The sequence below is a fragment of the Dysidea avara genome, chromosome 12 (genome assembly GCF_963678975.1).
Source record: "Dysidea avara chromosome 12, odDysAvar1.4, whole genome shotgun sequence".
Lineage (NCBI taxonomy): Eukaryota > Metazoa > Porifera > Demospongiae > Dictyoceratida > Dysideidae > Dysidea > Dysidea avara.
Genome location: NC_089283.1, coordinates 16,757,907 through 16,777,931, shown reverse-complemented (window position 1 = coordinate 16,777,931; position 20,025 = coordinate 16,757,907). Strand labels below are relative to the sequence as shown.

At 36.9% G+C, this 20,025-nt stretch overlaps 1 protein-coding gene and 1 long non-coding RNA gene across 2 annotated transcripts; one reads left to right on the top strand and one right to left on the bottom strand.

The window, feature by feature from the left end:
* Positions 1 to 338: 338 nt before the first annotated feature.
* Positions 339 to 11,348, top strand: LOC136240522 (uncharacterized). Its single transcript, XR_010693854.1, has 3 exons — positions 339 to 600; positions 673 to 1,599; positions 10,636 to 11,348. It is a non-coding gene; the product is annotated as an uncharacterized lncRNA (long non-coding RNA).
* LOC136240521 (uncharacterized) lies at positions 10,886 to 19,940 on the bottom strand. The gene is made up of 10 exons (XM_066031519.1): positions 19,869 to 19,940; positions 13,549 to 14,222; positions 13,306 to 13,472; positions 13,096 to 13,258; positions 12,900 to 13,048; positions 12,560 to 12,632; positions 12,441 to 12,506; positions 12,200 to 12,388; positions 11,861 to 12,015; positions 10,886 to 11,370 (listed from the first exon to the last, which is right to left on the bottom strand). Exons 2-10 carry the CDS (start codon positions 13,693 to 13,695, stop codon positions 11,016 to 11,018), a joined length of 1,464 nt encoding a protein of 487 aa, XP_065887591.1. The 5' UTR covers positions 13,696 to 14,222; positions 19,869 to 19,940; the 3' UTR covers positions 10,886 to 11,015.
* Positions 19,941 to 20,025: the final 85 nt, after the last annotated feature.

The window sequence follows — 20,025 nt, the reverse complement described above, 5'->3', positions numbered from 1 at the left end:
AGGCATATTTTTGAGCGCCAATGTGTTGGTTGGTTGCCACCAACCAATAAGGTAGGTTATAGACAAGATATAGATAGTAAAATGCAGTGTAGGCTATTTATTTTATCGTCCCTAGTAGCTGATGTGTTGTATAACATTGTCATAAGTAGCTATGTACAAGTCACTTGGTACAAGTTAAGCTGGATCCTTGAAAAACAGCTTAAAATTAAAATGGATTTTTCTCAAGAGAGTTAACACTTCAGCCAATCAGATGATTAGTGGTGACAGCAAAGGTGTCAACAACAGACATGTATGATTGACTGTAATGGACACTGCATGTATTTTTGACTTAGATATTGTTCAATTTCAAGCTGATGCTGAAAACTTTTTTGAATGGTCTAAGACTTGATTATTGAATATTAATAACAGCAAATGTAAAAGTATGAGAATTGGCCATGGGATATCAAGTGTTACACCTCACAGTTACTTTATTGATGGTGCAACCCCTTTGTAGTACCACTGCTGAGAAAGATCTGGGAGTTGTGGTTGACCATAGCCTCAAATTTCACCAATATGCTGCAGCTGTTGCTATTAAAGCCAATCGTATTCTGCAGCTTATTAGTAAGTGCTTCAATCACCTTGATGTTGACTCCTTACCAATTTTATATAAGACTCTTGTTCATCCTATTTTAGAATATGGAAATTCTGTTTGGGGGCTACATTATATCACAGATCAGAAAACATTAGAAGAAGTACCATCCCTGTACTATAGAAGGACGTGAGTAGGCATTATATCAGATGTTACATGGTCTACTTCATGCTTCATTCTTCTCCCCCAACTACTTAATTACACATCTACAAGGGGTCACAATTTCAAATTATATTAGGAGAGTATTAACAAGTTTGTAAGGGCTTACACATTGTCGAACAGGGTAATTAATGACTGTCACCTGATTACATTGTTACTGCTGATTCATTAACTTAATTCAAGAATCTCTTAGATAAACATTGGACTGATCATCATTATTTTTATATGATTGATTTGTATGCATGTAATTGAGCAGCATTCACAGGCTGTGCCTTTTCCCTGAAATTAATATTAATGGATTCCCCATATGAAATGCATGGTGAAAATTTTGATTGGCCATCAATATTATGTCAGACATCAGACATTTGAACAAAAAGATTTTGAATTATTTTAGTGGGTCGATCAAGCAGTACTACAAATGAGTCAAATTTCAAGATTGTGTATAGTTGCATCCGTGAGTTATTAAATGTTTTTGAGGATCCAGCTCAACGTGTACATACTTTTCATGGCAATTTTCATGGAAATTTCATATGCTGTACACATCTGGTAGTGTTCACTCATTGCAACAAGTTTGACTTGGAAGCTGCATATATTTATTGACTGTAATTGACAGTGATGGACTGTTGATGTTTGCCACTATATGGCATATTTGAAAGCATCTGTATCATGGCACTGCCAGAAACTGTGATGAGCACTTCACTAGCACTACCATCTTGCCGTCTACTGTGTAGTAATACTACTGAATTGGCACAGTGCTACCAAGTAAATGACTATGCAGAGGAATTTATAACAGAATTTCTTCATTATGTGTGGTAAGTTAACTACACACATGCATTGGTACTAGATAAATACGTAGCTATGTAGTTCATGTCTAACTGTTTGTTAAACTATAATTTTGAATCCCTGACACATACAAGCAGTCTGGCTACATGAAACTATAACCTACTAGTATTGTCAAAGGACAGATGTAGGATTTCAGAAGGGTGGGGGGGAGGTTGGGGTGCCACCAGGGACATTGTGTGAAGCTAAGAGAACAGTGTTCAAAGCACACTCAGCATGCGGAACCACACGCTCCATCTAGGGGGTCTGGGGGCATTCCTACAGGAAATTTTTAGCTTGCTGAGATTGAACTTGCTTAATAAAAATGATGTCACTTTGTATAAGTGACTCGCAGTATGCACCTTTGAGCCACATAACAATAACAAAATAATATACATGTAGCAGTTGTAATGCTACTTTTGTAGCTACGAGGCACAGCCAGTGGCTATAAAAAAAACTATTTTTACATCTTAAAGAACAGGAGGCGGAAAGCATCAGCTACACATACATGATCATGCAATACTAATCAATTGAAATATAGTGTGCTCGTGCTCTGCTGTCTTAATAGTTTAAACTACATTATTATACTGATCAAACAGTTATAGTGAAGATGAGGCTTGGGTGGTATAAAGTGTCAGTGAAGGGGTTAAGTATAGACTCACCAGTGTGTGGAGTACATAATACACTTAGCATGTTAAAGGGGTCTGGGGTTATGCTTCCCTAGAAATTTTTTGAAAAATAGTTATCACAAGATCGGATCTGGAAGCTATTTTATACAGAACTATTATACTGTATGATAACCAAATAATTATTGAACTGAAAGATGAAAGGTTGAGAGCTGGAAGAAATTCTAAATAAAAGATTGGGTCAGATGGAAGCAATTTTAATTGAAACACAGAACTACATACAGTATATTGCGTTATGTGATTTTAAGATAATGTACAATAGTGGACTATCAAAGAGAATAGATACTGCATACGCATGCTGACACTTCTTGTAACACTTTTCTGTTCCTCTGTAACACCATGTGAGTGTCATCGCAGCACACATGGCACTCATTTTAACACCCACCACTGGTTGAATATAAACATGCAAGTGGACACTTCAAATGGTGTTGCCATATTACACTTGTATTTTGCTGCTGCCACCGCCGCCGCCAGACAGATTGTATATGTAGCAATGTGAACTTTTTGTACTACTACTCCATGCACTAAATAGTTGATGTTTTCTTGAAAATCAAGGTCTTAAAACTACCTCAGAAGATGCTCCTAATTAAATCAATTGTTCCACAAATCATGTGACTGGAGACATAGCTACAACACTACGTATCCAATTTTCTGAATGTTTGTTTGCTTGTATTAGTGTAGATGAAGCACAACACCCGTTTCTTATAATTTATACAGCTGCACGTAATCTGATATGTAGAAATTATATTATTGTTCTTTCCGCACACGTGATATCTAATGTGTGCCCCACCTACTTTGAGAAGAGATCGCATCATAGCAAGTGCTGAAAATTGAGAAATATGTATTTGTAAGGATAAAGGCTTGAGCCTGTACATCCATAAACAAATTATACAATATGTACTTATATAATTAGCTATACTACTTATACACAAAATCAAATAAACAATTACTGGAATCTGTCCAGCAGTGTGTGGGGGTCTCATGATTATGCTGCCATTTCTGATTATTAACACAGTTTCACCTTGAGATTTTCTTTCTCTAAGTTCAGTGACCAATCTTTGATGCTTTTCACGCTTGAACTTAGTTCTATCTGGGACTGTAAAAATCCTTTTAAACTGGTCATGATGGTGTAAGTATGAACGGGAAACACCAATAGCCTTGTCATCAGCAGACTCAAAACAAGACTAACAAAGGTCTATGCTTGTTTTCATCTATTCTTCCCAAACGGACAACTATATTAATCAGGGTTTCAAGATCATATGCAGTTTTGAGTAAAGCTAAAACAGAGAATTTGTCAGCCTGTCTGTCTTTAACTTCTGGTAAGTCATAGATGACAACATTCTTTTTATTTCTTTCTCTGTCGGCTAATTCATCTACAATACCTTGTACAGCATGTGTAAGCTGTGGCTGGAGTAGTTCTCACAATAGAGCCGCCAACAGGAACCCTGGAGGGACTCTGAAACTTGGTCAACTTCCATCTGTAAAACAGATTGACTTGAAAGCAGATTCTCTATTTTTGCACCAAGATCTTCAATACACTTTCCAATTAGGGTAGATGCCAAAGACCCGTCAAACCTTTGAAGTGAGTTTTCAAATTACATTGGAAATTTTAGCTGATTCATTTACAGATGATCTCACAAATTCAGCAACTATGCATTTGATTTGTGCATAGCACTTGTTGTAGTTGCAATAGTAGCTATGCTATATTTGGTATTGACTTTGCAAGGGAAGAAAATGATTTGTAACATTTAGGCCAATGAAACTTGATTACCAGTTTCTCGCTCAGATTTTTGAAAATTTGATGCGGGCGGGCGGTTATTATTCATTATTCATTATTTTTCCAAAAGCACAACACACATCCAAACGTGAAAATTTTTGCCAAAAAACAGTGAGATCTACACTGATTACTCTTGCATTAAATAGCTAAAGTATGTTACTAATCTATAACAAGTGATTTTTCCGTTAGAGTATAGCTGATTGCTCCATTAGAGTAAAAGTAAGAGTATTTCGATCTGAAATACCAATAATGAAATTCCATGCGGGTGTATCAAAAGCATGCGGGCGATGACACGAAACTGCTAGTCAAGTTTCATTGGCCTTACTGTTATTGTTATTACCAATGTTCTCACACAAAGCATGAAACCAACCCTCACATTGAAACGCTTCACCCTTTACACCCTCAGCATCACATGTTTCATTACAGTGACCACATATATCTACTGATATCTTGTTTTATTACTGCAGATAGCTAACTTATCTGATAGTGAAGGGAAGACTCTGAGTGACAAAATACTCAGCATTCTCAGGAGATCCAGCTCCTTGGTACTTCAGTTTTCGATTAACTGGCATCCGGAGACAAGAATGTTTCATCCACCGTCCTCTTAATAGCTCCATCAGACATTGCTTTATCGTTCTACTTCAACTTGACACTTGCGCACCAATCGCTAGCTATCACAAAACGGATCGGAAACAAGAGTTAACCAAATCTTTTATGGTACCATTTCCAGACTGTATTAATTCGCCACGGTACGACAGCTTTTAAATTTAAGAAGCAGAACGAGCTGGAGAACACCACCGGGGGCCGAACACAACACATAGTCCCGCCCACTCAGTATCGAAAATTCCTAGCTGTGCGTGGGAAAATGGAAGTATATATATAAGGAGAATGTCTATATACAAATGAACAGTGTTGGGAGTAACGCGCTACTTATGTAACGCGTTACGTAATATTATTACTTTTGTGGTAACAAAGTAATACAACGAAATACGCTATAAAAACAGGTAATATAACGTAAGCTACTTTACTTACAAATGTAACGCATTACCTAAGTAATATAGTTACTGTAACGAGTCTAATATTACGTAATATTATTACTACAAGTAACGAAGTTACTAATCTCGTTAGTTATCCTCTGAGTAATGCCTAGCCACAGCGAAGTAACGAGGCCTACTGAATGAAGCTTATTCACCAGCTTCTTACTTATAACCAAAATTTGCATATTGTCCAACAGCGCAATCATGTCACGTGATAAGGTGGTAGTTTCACACGTGACAGCTTAAGGCTGTGGACACAAAGTAATATAATATGTAATATTATTGCAGTTACTTTATTTTATGGGTAATATGTAACTGTAACTAAATAGTTCAGTTGCAAGTAATATGTAATATGTAACTAGTTACTTTTACAAAGTAACTTGCCCACACTGATAGTTTCAGTGATTATATACGTTTAGTTTTAGTGATTACATACATTTATTTTTAGTTATAGTTTTAGTTAACTTATTCACCTTACTAAAAGTACTTTTAGTTTTAGTTACAGTTAACTGAAACAACACTAATGCACACATGACTTGAACCAGCCATCCTGAGATGATTCTGTCCTCTGTAGTCTCTTATGTCCTAATGGACCTTGTCCCTCCATAACAATATGTACAGATGCTTCTGAGGGAGCCAGCCAAATAACTGCTTATAAGGTGCCTTTTGTCTTGAAGGCATCCCACTCATCTTAACCTACACTGTGTTAGTAAGTCACCAATATTATTCTCTCAATCATGTGAAATCTATATAGCTCAGAGCTGTTCCAAGATAACAATCAATGACACCTGTCCAACTTACTAACCAGTTCCTACCCACCACTAACAGCATTCTCGATGCAATTCTAATGCAGTGAATGCAGAATCATGCATGGAGACCACCAAAAGCTTTAGATGCTTGTTTAAACCTGCAGCTGACTTGACTGACTGCTCCACCACATACTTTCACCAGTGATGCCTCCACCAGTGATCCCCGATACTGACTACTTCCATCCGATCCCAATGAGGTCAAGTCATCGTCAGTGAGAATTCCCAGCAACAGGTAACTTTGGTAGCTTTGTCTTAGGGAAAGATACTCAGACTGAGATCATTCTCACTAGCTATACTTCATATTGTTCTGGCAGAAGATTATATTGACCAGAGCAGTATCATCTGCAATCAAGTGCTTTGACAGTGCAAAAGAGCTTGCTCTCCTAGTTCTCTCTCCATGGCCAACTAGCTTTCCATCCAGCTTAAACTGCACTTCCACACCTGTTGCTTGATTGATCACTAATCCAAAAAACAGTCACAAACCATTCTGAACAAGAAAGCATACCACTCATTGGGCACAGAATCATAGTGCTTATGTGTAAGTATACAAATAATAAACCACTTTAGTATTACGTTTAATGGCTTTCTTCACAAACTGACGAACATAGAATACCATATCAAACCAACCCTAAACCTACACTGATAATGTGTGAGTATTTTTCTACCACCAGCAATCTATCATTAAGCACTCTGTTTACCAATCACATCCAGGAGACTAAATCAACAGCACAGCTGGACAGTAACCAGTGGGAGAACATGTATATATTATGTTTAGAAATCAATGGTCAGGGTGAATTCCAACAAACCATTGTGGTTGTTTCCTACCACCTCTCCCTAGCATCTCATTGCAGGCCTGCAACATACAATCAGACCATCGTCTGTCCACTAGTTTTACATTTCCAATAGTTGAATCACATGATATGCACACTTTTGCACACCAATATTCTTCCTACATGATGTTCGTTTACCTGAAAACTGGCTCAGAGTAGAACAAACCAATCTGTAAACAGTCCAACATTCAGCTGAACAAAACACCAGCGCAATAGCATCATTGTATGTAAGTGCTTGATTTCTGGAATTTTTCGAGTGCACTGATAAATCCTCTTCTGTTCACTATAATTGCATAGAAGCAAACTAAGGTGGTGCTCTGTATTCTCATTCAATTTACCAACACCAAACATATCCCTCACTCCCAACAATGGTTGATCTGTGACTCTGACCATTCAACTTTTGCATTATTAAAATTACCCACTACCAGCAAAAGATCACCAGAGGGAGCTGAGCTGGTTATATCAAAAAGTTACCCAATGAGTTGGGACATAGCCACCAGTAATAACATTCAACTTGAGCAAATACAATCCTTGAGCTAATGGTAGGCTGTGTCTTTCTTGAATCCCTGTATATGTGCCATTGCAGGAATTAATTTAGGAAGGGTGGGTAGGTGGGGAATGACCCCCTTAGATTAGCTATTGCCTCCCCCAGGTTTATACCTAAAGCCTTGATATGTAGTTAGAAATGTAATGGCTTAATGATAATTTTTTACAATCAAATGGTCAATATATTCAGTGGCATCACAGTAAAATTTCATCAAAATTGTGTATCTTCACTTCTAATTTTCTTGAAAGGCATGCTCTCAGACCTTCTGAGAAACCTCATGCTTCACTTTCAGAGTGTGCTTCACATGCTTATAGTGATTCTCTTTCCTCTCTTATAATCCTATAGAACCACTAGCTTACTTCCCCTCCCCCCAGTTCAATACTCTGGGTTGAGCCCTGCATTAAGTGATCCAACACAATAGCAACCCCTTCACCATGCTGGGTGACATGAGGAACACTTAATTTATCAGTAACAACCCACTATCCTTAGAGCCAATTAGCCAGTGTTTGTAAAAAATAATAATTAATAATATAAGTGTTACCAAGCGGAAGCAGCAACTAACATTGCCCCCTAAAAAGACTGACATCCACACACATATACTGCACACACATACACACACACACACACTTGTACACGTCTTCTTGATACTGCCCATGCATTGGGTCATGTGGTCCTCCACCACAGCAGAGGAAGTAAGAGCTTGTTGTCATACTGTTGGAACACACTTCTTCAATAACGCTAGCATAGATGTTAACAATGTAGAGGTCATTGTGTATCCTTGACCATTTGTAATTTCAGTTTTCTCCAACAATCCACCATCAACCCTCACCTCAGCCTTTATATATCATCATGAAATGACTTAACCAGATCAGCACATCTCCTTAGGTAGTCCCAACTTCTCCAGTGCCACCCATGTGGGACAGAATCATACACTTTACACAAATTCACAAAATCAAATTTCTGCTTAGAATTATGCTCTATCACCTTCTCAGCCAACTATCTCACCATAAAGATCATGTCTGTACAGCTTAGTCCTCTTCAGAAGAAGACACACTGGGACTCCAGTAGTACTTGCTCTGTAAACAGTTTTGCATAATCCTACCAACTGATTTACCAACTACATCATGCAAAGCAATCTCTTCTGAATTGTCACAACAATGAAGGTTACCTTTCTAGGGATGGGAATAGAATAGCATCCTGCCAACCCTGTAGTACACCTTTCTCCTTCCAAGTGGCCTATACAAGCTTCAAGAGCATGTATGCACAGTCACTACTTGGTTGACCAATCTTCAGGCAGAATACTTAACTTACCAGTTTTTTGACTTTAGATAATGCCAACTGCACATCATGTTCACAAGGAAGGTGTGCAAAAGAAGGGTCTACCTAATGCTGCCTTACGGAATCCAACTCATCTTTGGCAAACAAACATTTAACACTTTAGTGAAATGGCATCTTCAACACTGGTGTTGAGATGCTGTCCTAACACATGCAACATTATTCTTGTACAACTTTGATCCCTTTTTCCACATTAGTTACATTCCCTTATGCAATTCTAAACTTGCTTCCTCCCAAACCATCTTTGATCAACTGTAGCTGCCTTATCTGTTTTTTGTTTTTTTTTCTTCTCTAACTGCTTGCTTTGCCTCCCCTCTATCCTTTTTGAATGCAGCAAGATCCTCATGTCTACACATGTTGATCCATTTATTGTAGAGGTATGTTCCTGAACCATTGTTGGCAGGTTTTGATAGACCTACTTTTTGCCATTTTTGGCAACTTCAAAAGCTGTTTCAAAACTGGCAACTTCAAAAGCTGCCAGAACTGGCAACTTCTTCAAAAATGCATCACTAGAAGCTTTATGTTATTTCCAAAAGTGGTATAAATTCCATGTCCTTTAATTGCAAAAGTACCTTTTAATTGTGGGATTGAATTTCAGTGTGGGGTTTCAAAATTGGAAGCTTTTGTAGCTACCAAAATTGGCAAGTTTATAAGTCCAAACTTGATTAAGTTTATAAAATTTTCAAAATAGGCAAGTTCTGTAATTACGTACCAAAATTGGCAAGTTTTGTAATATCCAATGTTGGTAAGTTTATAATTTCTAAAATTGGCAAGTTTATAATTTCCAAAATTGGCAAGTTTGAATTTCCAAAATTAGCAAGTTTGATATTCCAAAATTGGCAAGTTTGAATTTCCAAGGTTCCATTACTGGCATGAAGTAGGCATGCCAAACTAGGCAATAAAAACAATAATAAACATCTCATTTTCTTACCAAAAATGGAAACTCAAACCCACAATCAATGGTTACACATACCACTATATAAGTAAAACCTGATACCTTCCAATTTTGGAATAAATGCAAGATGCTTGTGAGAGAAATTGAAGCACTTACTGGTTCCATGACAAGGCTGTGTATACTCTCCTTAGCTTGCCAAGGAAAATACTTTGCTCTATTTTTTTGAAATAATTCAGATCCCACATAATGCCAATGTTGGCAATAATGGGGCTTACGAATTATTGCCCAAAAGGCCCTGCCAAATTTGGGCTCAAAGAGCCAGTTTTGGAAGCTTGGTAACTTTTACATTAATTTTGTTGTTATCACAGCTTTGAAGTTGCATTTCATAAATTGCCAACAATGGCAAAATAAAATTCTTTTCATTGCCAGACTTTGCTTTTAAGGGTGTTCCAACTTTGGCAATAACCCATAAGCTGCAAAATATGGAACCCAATAGATTGCCAAATTAAAAGTGGCAACTGATGGATCTACATTATTTTGACAAAATATGGACAATGCCGAATTTACCAACATCTGGGATAAGCCTAATTTTACCACAATTGGCAAAAATATGATACCAAATGTTGCCAAAACTGGCAAAAAGCAGGTTTATCAAAACCTGCCAAAATTGGCTGTTGAACATACCTGATTGTAAGCTGCATTGCAATAAGGTTGTAGATGTTCTATAACGAGTCATTAAACAAGTCAATCCAAGGAAAACCCCAACACATCATGGGCTGCACATTTTAGAGCATCCATTACAAAATGCTACCCTTCCTCTTCTCTTCTGATGTTAACCACAAAACCTTGAACTCAATAAACAAACACACTAGTCTACACACTACACCTGCTAACATTGCACTAATTATTTTCAATATGGTTCACACTGATGCTGACCCTGTTAATGTATTAATTATTCAGTGAAAGGATGAGCATTTGTAAGCAATAACAGAAATTTGGGCTGGCTATTAATGTATAGTTATCAAGAGCTGTTATATACAATTCATGCCTTTATTGTATTGAAATGTTGACTTGTTGTTAAAACACTATACATATTTCCTTGGCATCTTATAGTTCTCGTCAGCTCAAGTTACATTGCTGTAGCTACCACTGATGCGATCTTTAATCAGCAGATTCCTAATGCTATTGTACCTGACAATCCGGCAGGCACCAGACTTGCAAGTTAAAGATTTCTTTTAATTCTTAAGTGGATAAACAGCTGTTTATATACGTGTATTAAAAACTGTGAAGGCAGCATGCATAGCTGTTTACATGCATGATTATATAGTTGCTTCATGACAGTCTAGAATGTAATTGTGGTCTTTGCTTCATGTATAGTATGCCATTTTTTATGGTTAGTGCATGTTATATTAAATAATGTATGTATCCCATCCATTGGATGAGTATAACATTTAGTATTATGCAGTTAAACCAATTGAATGCACTGTACATGTTTATTTCATTTTAATCATCAGTTTGGACTGTGACACTTCCTTGGAAATCTGATTTTGTATGTTCTTGGATGTTACATCTACAAATTTCAGGCAGTATCCACTGTGCTGACCAGCGTAGTGTTCATGAAGCGAAGTACTGCTTTGTAAACATGCACTAAACAATGGTGGTGGAGGAGGTAGTGACTTTTTTCTTTGCTTGCCTGGAAATGTTGCCCACCCTGTGGTGCCTTTCTTAGTGGCAGGCTTTGATGCCACCAATCCTCCATCTAGAACATCATCTTGTATCACTGATCGAAATATGATCCACTGCTTTATTTCTAGAAATTCCTTTTTCCTTGCCCCATCAGAGGAGTACCTGTAAGTGAAAACATTGCAAGGGAATGTGACATTACTCAGTGCTTTGTTTTTTAGCAATCTTATCTTGCATATGACTACAATGGCTACGTATACAATGGCAGCTTTTTGTCATGACAGAATATTTCATTGTTACAGCACGTAATATTCCTCAAATGTAACAGTCCTGTATTAAGTGTATTCGTAGGGGAAATAATTATATGGATACTACATATTTGATGATTTTAATGTTCATATGGAAGAATGATCTCAAAGCTAGTACATGACAATAATTATTTTTGTGCACTAAAATGCATCATATACAGATGTATTATTTTTCCTGTAGAGTACTAAGTATAAAGAGCAACCAGGAAACATTTTCTTGGTGTGTGATATGTGCCCCAGTTTTATAGACCATTAGTGAAGTTCATTTATTAGGTATAACTCATGCAGTCCCTACCATGCACTTACAGATATTATTATGTACAGGTGCATGTGATGGTGCTGCTTACTGTTGGACATCGCTAGCTTTATGTTGTAATGCCCTCCAGTATGGTGCAGGTGGTATTGTCTGTAGTCGAAGCTTTGGAATTCTCATCACTTTTGCTCCCAAACTTGTTATGACCATCCCATTGTGTTTACAATCCTTTAGTATGCACTGAAGATCCTATGCATGTATGCAGACACATAATTATTAAATCAGCACAGTTCAAAATTACAAATGAAATGGAATAATTCTGCTATATGATATCACTATTTCTTTTACATCTGGTCAGTGGTATATGCAATTATTATCTATAACTTGACAATGTGTTTAGATATGTGACAATGTGATGCATTTTAGTGCTTACAACTGGCTTAAATGGTGCAACAGAATCAACACGGACAAAAGCCATTGGTGGTCGCTCATTCTCCCAGTTAGGACACAGAATCATTGGATCAGGATTGACAAGTTTTGGGAGGTAATTCCTTGTGTTGTCATCAGCACTAATCTCAATGCTCGCATCTGTGCTCACTTCACAAATCACTTGAACATGACCCTGTACACATGAGAGATAGCTTCATACTAATGTATAATGATATTAATGTTACCTGTACTACAATGTGTAAGAACTCTGATGTTTTTGTGTTGTGTTCAATCAATTTCCCATAGTGGTACTACATGTACAAAGGTGTGGTAATGAAGTGTGCATAGATGTTGATCAATTTACCTCATTTGTTTTTGAATAAATACATAATTCCCTTAGACAGTTTTCTGGCCAGTCAGAAAATAATCTGCACCCCCTGTATATGTATAGAGTCAAAATGTGTGTGTGCGTGCGTGCGTGCGTGCATGTGTGTGTGTAGTTCATACATGTGGTGCTTTATATCTTTTTCATTCACCACAAACACACACACACACACACACACACACACACGCACACACACACGCACACACACACACACACATACACATGCACACACGGCACATGCACATGCTCCATGCACCCACACCATGCACCCACACCACACACAACACACACACTACACAAAACCCAGCATAAAGGTGACCTCAAATATTCCATTTTCAGTGTGATTTCCCTTTGCATTTTATCTGGAGACAGTTGTAAAAACACCTCCTTGCTGATCATTACTACTTCAACATTTTCTCTACAGATTACAGTTGCCGATCTTGGGATGCCATATAGTAGACTAAGTTCCTGAACACCAGATTAATTATTAGTACAAAGTCAATGGGATTACTCACTCCACAAATGGATCCTTGTGGTAGTACACACTGAGTTTTTGTATACATTTTACCAGTCTTACTAGCCTTCTCTTCGATGTTAACAAATGCAGATCCAGAGTAAATGAAATAGAATGAATGTCCGGGGTGTCCTTCACGTAGCAGCACTCTTCCCTTCTCATACCTTACAACAGTAAATAGCTTGCTGTTACACAGTAAAAGTAAACATACTGAACATATTCACAGTGTCTGCAGAATTCTTCTTGGGAAGCTGTAGAAAATTTGTCCTTAAATTTTTCGAATGGTCTTAATAGTGAAGCAATTTTCTTCACGGCTGATTCACTTCTCTTATCCGGTGGAAGTTGCATAACATTGAGGGCCCATTTAGGCATATACACCTGTGTACAGTGATAAGTAACATTATCTGTATACTCTTTCAAATATGCAGTCTGAGATACATATATGCTTACTCACTCTGTTTGAAGCAGCAAAGTCAGATTTACAAAATGTCAGCTTTTCACACTGGAAACTGGACCCTAAGACTGTGTAGATTTGTGCTCTTTGATTTGCATGTATATAATTCTTGAGGCTAGCATTCATTCGAATTAGAAACCTCACCATCCTGATTGCCCAACAGAACAACTTCCGAAGCTATACAATTATATTGTCTGAAACCTAATCACCATGCAGTGTACATAGCATAGCTATACCTTTTCAGAAGATTTTTGCACTTTTTTCTCAGGCCGACTACTTTGAGATGACCTACTACTGCTATTGAAGGAGCCAGATGCTCGCAAGTAAAACCTGCTGGTATATTTTCGTTTTAATCTTTGTTGCATTTTCATCCTTTGGTAGGCAGTAACAAAATCTGCTGCTGAGGTGTCATCCCACAACATCATGGCTCTCATATCAAAAGCTGTTTTACTTCTTATGCTTGTACTGCTTCTTCGGCATGTGTCGGTACTATCACTGAACGTGCGATCTAATTTCCCAGAGCTGTTCCCCTTGGTCAATGTCAACTTTTTCTCATCTGCTTCCATTTTATCTTTATACAAGTTCTCAATGCTTTTATTTAAGCTACTGTTCATGTTTCCAAACCTTTGCAATGAAAAAAATGACTGACAAGCAGAGTGTTTTTAAGACAAGCACTGTGAAAAATGAGGGATACAAATGGTATTTCCAGTGGCTTATTGAATACAAAAAGCTTGATATAACCTGTAGTATACTAACAATCTCATGTAAGGCTTTAGTTAATGTGTTAAACATACTGAAACCACATAATTATGCGATGGTATAGTGTAGGCATTATAATAGATATAAAGTAATGTGGTAAATAAACTGAAACCATATATGCAATAGTATAGTATGGAATATACTAAAGTATAAGATGGGTATAATACAGGATTTATATTAAGGCTTATATGTATTCAATAAGCCACTGGAAATACCATATTATACCCACCTTTTCCACAGTGAAGCAAATTTGAGTTAAAAGTGATAACAGGGATGCTGGCTTTACCAAACTAGGACTTTATTGTAAAGTGCTAAGGGTGATATTTAATAACCATAAATAAACACATTGATTGTCTATTGACTTGTTTACAATCAGAACACAGAGTTATGCAACTGTACATATCTAGCTAATTGCAGTCCATTGTTGAGATGACAGTATTCTGCATATCTGTTAAATATATAATTGATGTACTGCTGAAATAAATTAAAAGCACATACCATAATGCCATGAATTGTGGCCCAGGAATTTATTTCTTTCACCCATTCAAAGTTAATTGGTTGTAAATGGATTCTGTATGGTATGGTATGTATGAATACTTGAACTTGTCAATTTTGCCAGGTCATGAGAGCCTGCTTTTTAGTTTTATGCTCAAGGATTTACAACAAATTTACCATCCAGTACTTCCATTATTGCTATTATGATTGCCTATTTCTTCTTGATGTTCAAAATCCATATGGTGAGCTATTGCAGTACAATGTATAAATATGTAGATGTCTAACATTTAATTTCCAATTATATACCCGTCACTATAGGGATAGAGTCCGCAAACCAAAAAAATCGATATCTTCAAATCAACTTACAAACAGGTCTAATCAAGTAAACACTAGAGTGGCAGCAAATTTCGTCCATCTCTTCTAGTGAAAATAATGTGAAATACCTTGAATTCAATCAATTTTTCACCATCATAATTTGCAATGTTATTCTTTTGGGCCAAAACACTCTCTCAAGCTTTGTGAGGTTGTCCACTCTTACTATGGAGTATAAGGTAGTTTAATATAATTAATTAATATTTGGTGGTGGCGTCATGCACATAGCCGATCAGAGAAAAAAAGACGTTTCATGTTCTGGAGCAAAGCAGACTTGCAGGAAATACTGCAACATTTACTGCAGTGATCACCTCCAAGTCAAGTACCTGTGTGCAGAATATGGTGTGGATTGAAGTTTGCTGACCATCTGGCTGAGACCAGCCTCGCCCGATTTAGCAAAAAATTCCAACAAATACTGCACTCTCGTGCAAATTAACACCTTTAGGTGTGCTGAAGTATGGAAATGATTGCTCAGAGCAAGTATAAACTTACAGTGATGGCTTGATTACTGACGGTAAATTTTACAGTTAGCCAATAATGCAATTTATTGTGCAAAACTAAAACTCTTGTAATGAAAGTTTTATGGCACTCAGCATAATATTGCTGACACTTGATATGATTATAAATCACTGTGAATACAGTAGGATGATCATTTCTGTAGCAAGGATGGAGTCCAGAGGTCTTGAGTGTACGGCCAGATCTATATAGCTATAGCTATGCAGGTCATACAGCATAGTTACAATCATGCACACCTTTTGCTTTTGATAGTTAAATCAGAGCTTACAATTATTTGATCATCTATTTTCATGTGATACTCAGATATAGTAGCATGCAATGTCAGATGGTACGCTCACTACACAAGTTTTTACATGCCTTGAAATCGCATCTTCATGAAAAACTATCATAAAAAAGCCGTGATATTTCCTGGTAGCTAATTTTGTACTAAAGTACCAATTGCAACTTATTCAGTCTCAATCATCTCTATATAGTAGCTATTATCACATCCTGTGCAAGACATTAAAAACATAGTTATTTGTGATTTGGAAGAAATTTTGATTTGAATTGTTATAATGAGATGCCAATCGGATGATTTACTGGAACTTGTAAATTGACATAGTTATAATGGATTAGATCAAACGTTTAATAAGAGCAGTAGTCACGTGTCACTGAATTTGGAGTAATTATCATGGTGACTGTCATATTAATATATTAAGATCTTTTCACAAAATTCAAATAGTTGATAATTTGTCCTGCACTGGGTCCTGATTTCGAAGTTTTTGAGGTAGAATATTAGTAGTTTGGAAAATTACATGGAATGTATAAGAGTGACCCACACAGATAGGATATACAAAATGTACGTACATTAAACTGTTGGCTTGAAGATTGCTTTCAGGCATATAGCTATCTCAACTTTTGATTTATTTCACAGTAGTCGGCAGAGCCACTCTTCCCTACCATCTACTATGGAATTGGAGCAAACCCTTGGTTTCTGCTTTTGATAGCTAATTATTGCTAATACTGCCCCATGCATAAGTGGGCTCAGCATATACATACCAAATAGTACATTGCATATCAAAATGAAAATGCAGATGCTATGTCTAGACTATACCCTGTTGAGTATGAGGAAGAAGATATTTTTCAAAAAAAGGCACAATGATTTTACTGTAGCATGCAATATGCCACATTAAATTATATAGGTCAATTTACACCAATGCAACATAACTATAATATGCATAACTTGAAGGAAACTTTCCAATAGAGCAGTCAGATATTCTTATAGAACAGTCAGAAATTGATTTTTCATACATAATGTCACTGAAATTGATCAAAAATCACAAAAATGATTATTTAACTGCACTCAGAGTAGTTGTCAAGTATGTTCCACAATATTTTTTTGCAAAATAATATATTATCTACAAGAGGCTTGGTTTTGTACAATAAATCGCATTTCACATGCCGTAATTGATTAAAGTGTTCATAATCTAGCCTTTGCTGGAAGTTTGTTCTTGTCCTGAGTGATCATTTCCATAAAGACATTAAAACATTGGAGCGACTTCAATGCAGAGCAACAAAATATATTCTTAATGACTATACTAGTGATTATAAACATCGATTAATGACTGATTTTGCCACTATTTTCTAGACATCTCAGACATTATGTTTCTGATAAAGCGTTTAAAATTGCCAAATAATTTCTTTAATATTAATAAATTTATTAGTTTTGCATCAGGAAATACACTTTTAGGTACAAGTAACAAATTACAACATAATAGAAACCCTAGTGTATTGACTAGCAACTTTTACTTCAATTGACTGTCGCGGATCTGGAATGCACTACCCATCATCAATTCTAATCTATATAGCAACAATCAAGAAAAAACTTACCAACTACCTATGGAATCATTTTGAAACTAATTATGATTCTAATAATGCATGCACATAATGTCCTTGTAGCCATTGTAACAAATCCTCCAAACCACCTAATTTTGAAGCATTGTAGCCCTTGTAATAACAATCACTTTTGTAGTATATACGTAATTTTTTTCCTAACTAATCATAATAATTATAACTATAATTAATCAATTGTAATTATTTTAGACCACTAGCACAGGTTGCCAGTGGACCTTCAGCAGACCTGTAGCCACTAATCTGTTGTAACAATTTATCATTGTAATTCTGTATGTTGTAAAGTCAAAAATAAATAAGTAAATAAAATAAATTCAACACACTAGTAAAGGTGCTTATGTACATGAGACTGCAGTATTTGTTGGATCGTTGAGGAATTTTTTTGCTGAATCTGGCGAGGTGGCTGGCCCCAGCCAGATGGTCAACAAAACACACCATATTCTGCACACAGGTATATGACTTGGAGGTGATCACTGCAGTAACTGTTGCAGTGTTTCCTGCAAGTCTGCTGTGCTCTAGTCTCGCGTAGCCAGACCCTATTTCTCCGCACGGCACTTATCGATTGGAAATTATAAGCACCTGCTCCGAAAGGGTCTGGGGACTCTACAATAGAAAAGTTCTGCCAGCAAATCACCTCTGGATAGGTGAGCGTTGATTGGCCCTAGACCACTTTCATAAGAGGTGTGAATGACCACAGTTGGCTTCATCCTCAGCTAAAGGTAAGGCTTCAGCCAGTTCAGACTCTTAAAGTAAAAGAGCTCAGTATTAAATTTACTTGTAACGAGCGTGATCATGTCTGATATGCGAAGTGATATGAGCAGTCTCGCCTCCATGCAGGCAACATGAGCAGAGAAAATGGCTGTATTCATAGCTATATTAGCTTACCTTCTCCAGCTTACCAGCTAGACCTACATCTCTCTGCCAGTTGCAAGTGTAAAGGCGAAGTTGCATGTATTATTTCACTCTTATCTCAGAGATGATCATGCCCGTTACAAGCAAATTTAATAGCTCTTTTTCTTTGTAGAGTCTAAACTGGCTGAAGACTTACCTTTAGCTGAGGATGAAGCCAACTGTGGTCATCCACACCTCTTATGAACGTGGTCTAGGGCCTATCAATGCCCACTTATCCAGAGGTGATTTGCTAGTAGAACTTTTCTATTGTAGAGTCCCCAGACCCTTTCGGAGCAGGCGCTTATATTTCCAATCGATAAGCGCCGTGCGGAGAAATAGGGTCTGGCTACGCGAGACTAGCTGTGCTCCAGATCACAAAGCGTTGCATGATCTTTTTTTTCGCCGATGGGCAATGTGCACGACGCCACCCAATTATATTAAACTACTTATACTCCATGTAAGTAAGAGTGGACAACTTCTCAAAGCTTGAGAGAGAGTTTTGGCCCAAAAGAATAAGGCCATACCTATTTGATCTTATGTTGCGCGGGCAAAATTATTTTAAATTTGGATAGGTAGGTTGGTTTGAAAATGAAAATGATAAAAATTTTAAACACAAGCATACAAAATGCAAATAATGAATGTAGCTATAATAGTACATACACAGTTAAACATCTAGGTTTCATACTCTTCTGGTAGCATCAGATATCTCCAAAAGAGCTTTCCCATCGTATTCTACAATTTTTAGAACATTGGACGATCTTCAATGGTCCCTTTTGGACTATATCACGAGGGTGCTGATGATATGTTGCCTTTAATTAAGTACACGTGATCCGCATATATGATTTTCAAAAGTATTTCATTTGAAGAAAAATGTAGTCGGTCGGGCCCGCGCAACATAAGACCAAATAGGTATGGCCTTACAATGCAAATTATTACGGCAAAAAATATGAAAGTTCTCTAAGGTGATTAATTACAACATGCATATAGCTATACACATGTGAGCTAAAACAATAATTATACTAAATCGATCGAATTCAAGGTAGCTATTTCGCGTTATTTTCACTAGAAGAGATGAACGAAATTTGCTGCCACTCACTAGTGCTTTCTTGATTAGACCTACCCCTACACATGACGTTTGCGGACCCTACTAGCTATAGGGATCTGTAATACATATCGATACAGCAAATAAGTATCACAATACGATGTTATTGTACTTAGAAAATATCGATATATCGAAGTTTTCTAGTAGAACAGTCAGTGATAGTTCTATTATTGTAACAGTGATCTAGATACTTAAACAGAAAGCCTCTCTATTTACCTGTGCTATAAAATGCAACGTTACGAGAAGCCATACAAACAACGTGTATAAGTGCTGCTGTTATGCTGAACACTCTTACCCGGGTCTTCTAACAACAGTAGCTGAGTATAAAGAGCTGCACCACTAAGTCTGCCGCATATACTATATAGCCATCTTGACAACTCATCAAAATTTATCCGGACAAGCCTTTGTGGGAGCATGCATTAAAATGTTTGTGGTTGCTAATTTTATTATGG

Excerpts from the sequence above, each read along its gene's own strand:
- LOC136240521 (XM_066031519.1), bottom strand. The coding sequence starts at position 13,695 with ATGGTGAGGTTTCTAATTCGAATGAATGCTAGCCTCAAGAATTATATA. Across the intron at positions 12,507-12,559 it reads TTTATTCAAAAACAAATGAG|TACCACTATGGGAAATTGAT; the intron begins GTAAATTGATCA and ends TTGTACATGTAG. Across the intron at positions 12,389-12,440 it reads TCTTACACATTGTAGTACAG|GGTCATGTTCAAGTGATTTG; the intron begins GTAACATTAATA and ends TCATGTGTACAG.